This window comes from Gouania willdenowi, chromosome 16 (assembly GCF_900634775.1).
Source record: "Gouania willdenowi chromosome 16, fGouWil2.1, whole genome shotgun sequence".
NCBI classification, from domain to species: domain Eukaryota; kingdom Metazoa; phylum Chordata; class Actinopteri; order Blenniiformes; family Gobiesocidae; genus Gouania; species Gouania willdenowi.
Window position 1 is genome coordinate 15569076 of NC_041059.1, and position 9455 is coordinate 15578530.

At 37.8% G+C, this 9455-nt stretch overlaps 1 protein-coding gene across 1 annotated transcript in view; it reads left to right on the top strand.

The window, feature by feature from the left end:
• The first annotated feature begins 6979 nt into the window (after window positions 1-6979).
• The window catches only part of gpr20 (G protein-coupled receptor 20), a 3563-nt gene continuing 1087 nt past the window's right edge, over window positions 6980-9455 (top strand). The window contains exons 1-4 of the mRNA XM_028471230.1: window positions 6980-7174; window positions 7264-7530; window positions 8311-8555; window positions 8667-8751. Coding sequence (XP_028327031.1) covers window positions 6980-7174; window positions 7264-7530; window positions 8311-8555; window positions 8667-8751 — 792 coding nt within the window. The remainder of the gene's footprint in view (window positions 7175-7263; window positions 7531-8310; window positions 8556-8666; window positions 8752-9455) is intronic.

Sequence of the window (9455 nt, forward strand, 5' to 3'; positions counted from 1 at the left end):
AGTTTGTTGCTCCATTAAACCGTAACCATTGTAGAACGTTAAATGTATATATCCTCTGTACTGTCTTTAGTTTGTTATTGTCACCTTTAATAGTATTCATCACAATTCTGATGCTCTGCAGAGTAAATGTAGCTAATAATGGTGCAGAGTCATGTAGGGGTTACAGTATGCTTTTATGGGCTTGTAAGAAAAAGCCAAGGTGTGAGTTTGGATGTGGTTCTAAGGAGGAATATGATTGGTGGTCACTGAGAGGATATACAGTAGCTGCTGTTCCACGTGTTTGCCTGCTTTTATAAAGTGTCACCAGAGGTGTGAAGATGGGGCTGAGGTCCTGGTTTCTGTCAGGTTGACAGAGACTTAAACAGCAGGTCTGAGTCAAATCCCAGGGTTTCTGGAGGCCAGTGAGTGCGTGTTCTGTGTGACATTCAGTTAAACAATTGTCAGCCAGGGATTATAGTGTCGATGTGGGAGGAAAAATCACTTGAAAATGCATGAGACAGTTTGGAAAATCATCTCTAAGAAAAGACATTGCTTCGTAATTTCTCTATTGTGTTACCACCACAGTTTGGTCATCAATTTGAAGCTAGCGTTTTGTCAATAGCGTAACGAAAGTCTACTCGTCTTTTTCAGAGACAATTCCAATTTTTTTTTGTACTTTTTTAAATTCTGATTATTCTAGGAACTCAAGAAGCTGCATTTCTATAATGTATTCTACATGCAAGAAGAAAAGTCAATACTTTTGATTATTTTTAATTCTAAAGAATTTCAATCTCCTATAATGCATCTCGACATGTGATCCTGTTCTTTCACAGGATGCAAGTATTAAGTAAACTCCTTTAGTCAGGGGTTCTCATCTGGTCTCACCCTGGGACCCACATTTGGCACAGTCATTAAATCGTGACCCACTTTTTTTTTTTTTCAGAATTCAACCAAATTTAGTTTTTCAAAAATAGCTGTTGAAAACATACATAATGTATATAATCTTTTTTTAAATATAAATCTATATTCCTGTGCAACATGCCTGTCAAAAGAAAAGTTTCTTTCAAAATAAAAGACAATTCCTAACATGAGAGAAATTAAGTATTATTTGTTTATTTATTTATTTTTTAACAGCTGTCCGTGACCCACCCAGTACAGGTCCGCGACCCACTTTTGGGTCCCTACCCACCAGTTAAGAATCGCTGCCTTAATTCATCAACTCACCACCTGCAGTCTGACATCAAAGATTTCCTCAGGTTGGATAAATATCTTCTTATTTAAGTGAGGTGACATTCATTTACACAGCTTTGTACCTTTTTAAAAGTAAGTATCATTTTGTAAACGATTTAAAAACAGCTAAGTTGTCTAACAGAATAGCTCAGCGTGACAAAATATTTGCATTACCTGCAAAAACGGCTGTAATCCTAGATCCATCCCTGGCTCAATTCTGACAGATAAACTGTCCACACGGTGGATTGAAGTGAAATTTGCACAGAGCGTTTCATTTGTAAAATCGATATTCAGGCTGGCATCAACAAAATCTTTTTCAATCCCTGTGGACATGACCACACATTGAGGTACCAAATCTAGACATCACTTGTTTTCTATTTGTTCTTTTTTTATTAATTTATATAAGGAAGTATTTTTTTCTTCGTTTTTTCCTTGTCCTGTTATGATTCTGCATTTCCCTTTTGAACCCGTGAGTCTTTTCCTGACATCCATTATTCCCAATCTTTCCGTGGAGCCCTGACAAGCTGTGAGTGATGATGATCCTCAAGACAGGAATCCACAAACCTGTCTCATTCTGCAGGATCCAGGAACAATTACTGACAGTGGCAGTGTGAAAAGTAAATGGTGTTTCCGTTGTGGATTTTAGATAATGGCTTGGAATAAAATCTGATAGAAATCGAATTCTTTGATGTAATTTTAATATATAGGGAGGTCCCAATCTAAGTTTTTCACTTCTGATACGACCAATATTGCAGCCTTGAACATTGGTCGATATCGAAATCAATCCAATTCAATATAAGCATGAATCATACATACTTTTTTGTTATTTTGTAGTGTGGGATGTTAGAAAAGGATTGATCAAATGACATTACTCAAACAGAGAACAATAGTCAGCAATAGAAGGTATGAGAAAACTTGACTCTTTTATTATTCACCAATGGGTTACATACATTTTAACCTTAAACATAAAAATATTCTACAATTGAGGAGAATAAATTTAAAAAAGTAAGTTTGAAGACACTGGAAGATAAAGTGGAGTGAAGTTTACCCTTAAAGGTGCAGTCCGCAACTCTCAGATCCCTCTCCCCCCCTCCCTCCCTGCTGCTCTCTTGCCCTGCCTCCAAACTTTCTACAGTCCCTCCCTCAGAGGAGCTAACAAGCTAACGTTAGTCCAACAGCAACATCACAGTAATATAACATGCACTGTTAAAAGCATATTACTGCAGCGCTTCTCTCAATGTGCACATACCTCAGCAGCAGCAACAAATCTGTCACTTACAGCAGCCACACAGAGGCTGCTGTGCGCACATGAACACATGTACTACAGAGTTCTAGTGTAACAATTACAAATCAAACAAAATGTAAATCAAGCAGCAGTAATTACCTTTCAAGCAGAAAAGTCACCAATTCCATCTTCTACTCCTCCAGACCATACACTGTAAAAAAGATGGCGCTCTAGCTCCGGGAAAGGGGCGGGGCCTGTGAGCAACAGCTGTCAGACAGTCCAGGGGGGACTCAATGAGTGTTTTTTTTTTTCACACAAACTACTAGTTTGATGTAAGGCTGTCCTTACATAGTGACAGCTTTAGCAAATATGACAAAAAGTCACTTTTATAAGACTTGCAGACTGCACCTTTAAAGGTAAGAAAATTCTACAATTCAATACAAAAAATAATAATAAATCAGAAGGCCCTGAAAAATAACCTCAAAAACTTTGAACAATATAATGCAAAATAACAACTGAAATTGAGAGTGTGGAATGGATTGCTTGTATCGCAGCTTTTTGGTTGTTTTGCTGATATCGGACAGGTTTCCTATCTCAATATCGGAGTGGGCCGATATTGAGATTGGTCCATATTGTAACTTAATAATCATTCTTGTGTTATCCCCCCTCTCCCCCCTCCCCGAAAACAATAACAAATCCAAAGATTTTGAAATTCCAGATAGCCAATTTAAACAATTGGTGAAGACAGTGTGTATGATCATATGTGTGTGCTGTAGAAGGGTATAGATGTGTGTGTGTCCACAGAATGTAAACACAATCTAAGACTTCCTGTCTGAGGGCCAAACTGAGGAGAAGATGTAGAGTGTGTGAGAGCGGAGTTACAGAGTGAGAACAAGGACTAAGAATTATTCTAAAGGAAGTAGAAGAAGACACAAACCAGATGAGAGCAGACACCAGATATCTTACTCTAGGCATTTCTCAATTCATGAATATCGACTGGCATGACTTTTCAACCTCAATGACTGACGCAAGGAGAAATGAAATCCACGCAGGCCGGGAAAATGAGTCAAAAACTGAACGAGAGTGATAGAAGAATTGAAAAGCAAACATCAGGGAAGGTTGATGTTCTCTTTGACGTGAAAGACCTTCAGATTTGAATTTGAAAAGAACGTTTAGGATACAAACTGGATCAATCCAAGGTCACTGGTTTGACAACGACAGGTAAGATGGTTTAACTATCAAAGCTTTTTGCTCAGAGATGTAAAATTAAATTATTATTGACATAGAAACATGTTTGAAATGAGAAAGAAGTCACAAAAACAAACTAGATGGTCAGAATTTGCTGAACCAGCAGCCAAAATGTTTGGTATCATCTTTACACAATCATCTAAAGTTAGATAAAGTTTACAAGTAATCAAATTTAGTGAATAGTTTACATTTTATTCTCAAAGTTAGGAACATTTCTGGTCTATGAAGGGAAGCAATTACTGTATGGGGGCACATAGAGGGACCCCTGCAGACTTTTATAGCATCTAATGCAACAGCTGTCTCCAGATTTAGATCTATAGTAGCAACAAAAAAACCACTCTGAGTGCCTTATGGGGCTTTTTGTAAAGCCATAATTTGATGCAAGACAGCGTGAGATCTGTATAGCACTATTCCACTCAGACAAACAGGACTCCCACGCTGCAGGAATTTATTTGGACAGGATTATTTGTGATCTGGCTCCGGGGCAGCAGTCTCCTGTCTGTACAAGTTTACAACCATTGCATTATAGCCTGCTGCAGTCTTCAGTGGTGGACAAAGAAAAGCATCAATGTCACACAAACAGTGGTGCAGTGTAGTGATGTGTCTAGCTTTTGATATATTGTATTGACTTAGATTTAGAACTGCACAAACCTCTACAGTAATCCAATATTTTAAGCATTGGCTGGTTTAAAAACACCTAATAACATTATATTGGACTTACATTTGCAATATCTATGTTTTATACAGACAAAGGTTGCATACAATACAGTGTACTCTAAACCTGTACACAGCACCTTGTCTATAATTTAAACTAGTAGTTACTGGTAAGTTGAACCTAAATGAATTACTCTATGAACAGTGAACAGGGAACAGTTTTGATGTAGCACTATATTAAAACTCAGACAATGAACAAAAACTATACATTTTCTTAGTTTAAATTTACATATAAGCAAAATTATTGGCCCACCAATATTATCGGCCAATATTTGCCATACATTGTAATAGCGGTTGACATCGGTATGGGATAATAAGTCCATGACTGACAAATGAACAAACTCATTGGCTACATGGATTGTAGTGGACTGTCGACCCCTCTTACCAGAGGTGGACTGGGACAAAAATTCAGCCCTGACATTTTTTGTCCAGACCAGCCCACTACATTATCAGCAGACACCATGGAGAAACCGTTATTAAGTCAGTAATGCTCAACATGGCTCTTTATATCTTAATTCTAATTATTATTTCCCTAGAAAACCTTAAAAGGAATACACTTTTTAACCCCTTTTCTTTTAACCTTTTTATTTGGCTATTTTACCATTTCATTTGTCCTATTTTTTGCCCCTTTTCAAAAAACATTTTTGAGAATTTACCTTTTGCCAATAAATACCCATTTTTCCTTATTTTTTTGTCCATTTTTTCAAGTTTTTTTGACACTTTAATCCAATTTTTGTCCTTTCTTTAATTTGTTGGCTTCTATTCATGCCATTGAACCAACTTTTGCCCAATAAATACCACTTGTTTCCTTTTTTCCCTACACATTTTTGCCATTTTTTACCATTGTTTGACACATTTTGCCCATTTAAGCTACCTTTTGCCATAACAATCCACCTGGTTCCTCTGGATTTTCTTATATTTGGCCATTCTAGACTACTTTTGGCCTGTTTAGTCAATTTTCACTCTTTTCTTGCCAAGTTTTTTCCACTTATAGACCATCTTTAGCCACCCGTTGCCATGTCTGCCTCGACTTGCTCGTTAAAAAACAAACGAACCAGCCCACTTTGGGTCTACGGCCCACCTTGACGATGCCTGGTATGCCAGATGGTCAGTCCAGCTCAGCCTCTCAGTAGCAGAGGACGTGGGGCTAGAAGCGGTGCTACAGATAGCGTCTTCTGACCCAACTTGCTATGCAGAAAGACAATTTCAAACAAAATTCATCTGCTTCATCAGTTGGTCCATAGTTAGTCCCTGATGTTTATTTCATACCTAAGCGAGTAAATTGTTTATCACAAATCTAACAGAGCAAGGCTCATAAGCCTTGTTAGCATTGTTAATGATGATGGACTGGCTTCAACAGGCTGAATAATATCAGGGGATGTTATAGTAATAACAGCCATTCATTTTTTTTTTCCCACTGATCTTAATGTTCTATGGCTGGACTGGTCTTGTGCATGTTGATGAATCACATTATTGCTGCACCCTCAGCTGAGCGTGCTATGCCCATTAGACTCCATACGCTCTGCTTTTTATCATGCAGATAATTATTTTGCTGAGGGAAGAGTTGTGAGCAATGGTCATGCACAGAACACCACACTGGGCTTCCTCAACCTTTTCCACTCTGATGCATGAGCAATTAAAATTCATCTGTCATGGACAGAAATACTGGCAAGCTGCTATCCTACTGCCAAACTTTGGATCATCATGTGTCTTAGTAATGCTTTACAAAAGAAATGCCACTGAATCCCTGATGAAAGTGAGTCAGTCTCCCTCTGAGTCATTAACTGACGCTGAGTTCCATTAGAGCACTAAATAGTTTAGGAAAATGTCTGTCCTCAGGTTTGTATGAACATGTTAGTTTTTATATTCTTGGTGGGATCAATATAGACATGATTATAAGCACAAATAGTTCTTTCTGAAATGACGTTGTCGTAGTGATGCACATTTTTCATTATATTTTGGCTTCACAATAATAGTGAAAAGGGAAGTTATATGTAAAATAAATGCATTGTCCGTCGAGTTTTATTTTGATAGTCTGGATGTGAATAAAGAGAGTTGAGCTGTCTTTTCCTGTTGATCATTTGACCTTTTGTCTATTTTTTTTTAATAGCAACTCGCAATACTTGTGACAATAACATAATTCCCACATATTTTTTTTAAAAATATATTATGAGAAGATTAACAAACCTTTAAATTCAAATTGTGGGAGGGGTCACCACTAAAAAGGTTAATCAGAGGTTGAATACTGATTCTCTAAGACCCGTCAACAGAAATGTGTTTACTCTCCACTCTCCAACATTAATGCAATGTTTAAATTATTGTTTTGAACCAAGTTTCACTTTAAAAATTGACATTTACCCTGAAAACTAATTAAATAGTTTGCGTTCAGTTTGTTTGTTGTGATGGAGGAATAACCTGTGACCACCCAAAGTCCAGACTACTGAGGGATATTTTAATGGGTGTATATTATCTATATCCTTAATGCTAAATGTTGTCCTGACTTTTTTTTTTCCAACGCTCTCTTTTAGCATCTGTGCTACCCACTTGGCTGTACTATTTGCTGTGAAGCATCACATCACCATAATGATGAACGTCAGCAGCACCGAGTCGTGGTTCTTCATCAATACGTCATTTGCAACTTTGCCTGTAACAGCCACCGTGAACAGGAGTGGATGGGAGGCGTATCTTCAAAGGCTGGCTCATTTAGACGAAGGACTCTACAACGACTTCTATAGTCTATGGATTGCACTGATGGTCATTAACTCTTTAATTTTCCTGGTACGCAATTTGTGTAAATTAAAACTTCAAATATTTGGAAATTTACCTCAAAATCATGCCTCCGTGCCTCATATCTTCATGTTTTCCAGGTGGGCATGGTGCTCAACATATTTGCACTTTATGTTTTCTGTGCTCGCACAAAGCAAAAGACCACCTCAGTGATCTACACCATCAACTTGGCGGTGACCGACCTTTTGGTGAATCTTTCGCTGCCTACTCGCATCCTGCTCTACTACAGCGGAGGAGCCTGTCTCACCTGCTCCTACTTGCACATCTTCAGCTATTTTGTCAACATGTACTGCAGCATTTTGTTTCTGACCTGCATCTGTGTTGATCGCTACCTTGCCATTGTTCAGGTAAAGACAAACACTTCCCATATGAAATCATGATTTTTATTCGCCAGCACCTCTTCTATTCTTGGTCTACATGCAGCCCCCGGTCTAATTCTGTGCGGCCCCCAAGACAAATCCACCCAAAATGGTCATTCAAGAAATTGGAAGTAATATGAAGTCCAACATAATACTCAAAATAACTAAAAAAAAAAACACACAAAACAATGGCGAAATGCGCAGAATGTCAAGAAAAACACAAAAGATTCCAAAATTACACAAAAAAAGACTCATAATACATACAGAAGGACATCAGACACAAAAAAACACCTATAGTTGCAAAACAATGACATGTACAAATAACACTAAAACACACAATGCTAACACAAATACATACAACACAATAAATACTGAAAAACTCCAAAAAGTCACAGATTGACATAAAATGCAAACATAACATACAAGAACAAAATAACAAAAACACATCTAATGACTCATAAAATACACAAAATGCCAGCAGAAATTCCCAAAATGACAGATATATACACAAAATGACTCCAAAAACTACACAAAATGACTCCAAAAACTACACAAAATGACTCCAAAAACTACACAAAATGACTCCAAAAACTACACAAAAAGACAACAAACAATGACAAAACCTTTTGTTCTTTCCTGTGTTAACGCTCAGATTGGTCGTTATTCTTAATACTATCATGAATGTTGATAATGTGGCCCTTGGATCAGACAATCACATTTTTGTGGCCCCTGCTGTGATAACAGTTGCCCATTCCTGGTCTACAACAGGTCGAAGCTTCGCGTCGATGGAGGAACTCTAGTGTGGCCAAATGTGTGTGTGTTACCGTCTGGTTGTTTGCCATCGTGGTCACCTACTCATTCCTCTCCACTGCTTTCCAACACACTGGCTGCTGCATCTCAAAGCTCCTGTTTCTGACCATCACTGAGTTCTTTCTACCTCTCATCATCATTGTAGTCTTCACATTGCGCATTATGTGGGCACTGACTGACCGTCGCCTAATGCAGCAGAGCAGGTACGTCCCTCTCACACATATGATGGTTATTAACTTTAATCTGTGGTTAAATGGAGAATAAAACTTCCCTGTTATGCTGATCTTTGATGTGTTGTCTGTGTATTTTTTCAGGGAGAGAAGAAGAAAAGCAGTTCAGCTGTTGAGCACTGTGTTGATCATCTTCACTGTGTGCTTCACACCCTTTCACATCAGACAGGTGAGTGAGAGGTCAGGTGATCAGGTGAGCCTGCATGACAAGATGACTGGATGAAATCAATGAAACATATGAAATGTATTACTGTAAAAAAAGACATACTCTTCAGTTCATTTTTGATCTTCCCTCACCCTTTTATTAATCTACTGCTTTTGCACTGCATAGGTTTACACACAAGAAAAATATATCTTCACATTTTCATAATTGTGGGACCATTATAAAACAGGCCTATTGATGTGAGGGGACATTTAGTTTGAAGCATATACAGTATAAGCCATGGGTGCTGGTTTGGAGGGCTGTGAGGGGGTACTGGGGCATTTTTCAAAATAAAATACCTGGAGCGTACAAAAAATGTAAATACATTTTCACCTGTGTTTATGTATTTGTTTGTTTGTTCATCTGCTCATGTTGACAACATCATAACAAAAGATAGAGAAGTACATCATGGAAGATTCCAATACATTTTGGAGGGGATCCGGATCAATTTAGTGATTCTAAAACAGTTTGAAAAATCAGTAAATCCCTACTACTCATCATCAGCAACATTTTAAAAATTCATATCTCGGTTCATCATTGACCAATCAATATGAAATATGACTCAGTTATGTCGAGTTGTTTCCTCAATTACGTCACTGAGTGTAAACCAGATCGGATCCGGTGTCATGTACTGAGTTCACATCGTACTGAGATTGTATATGCACATATAT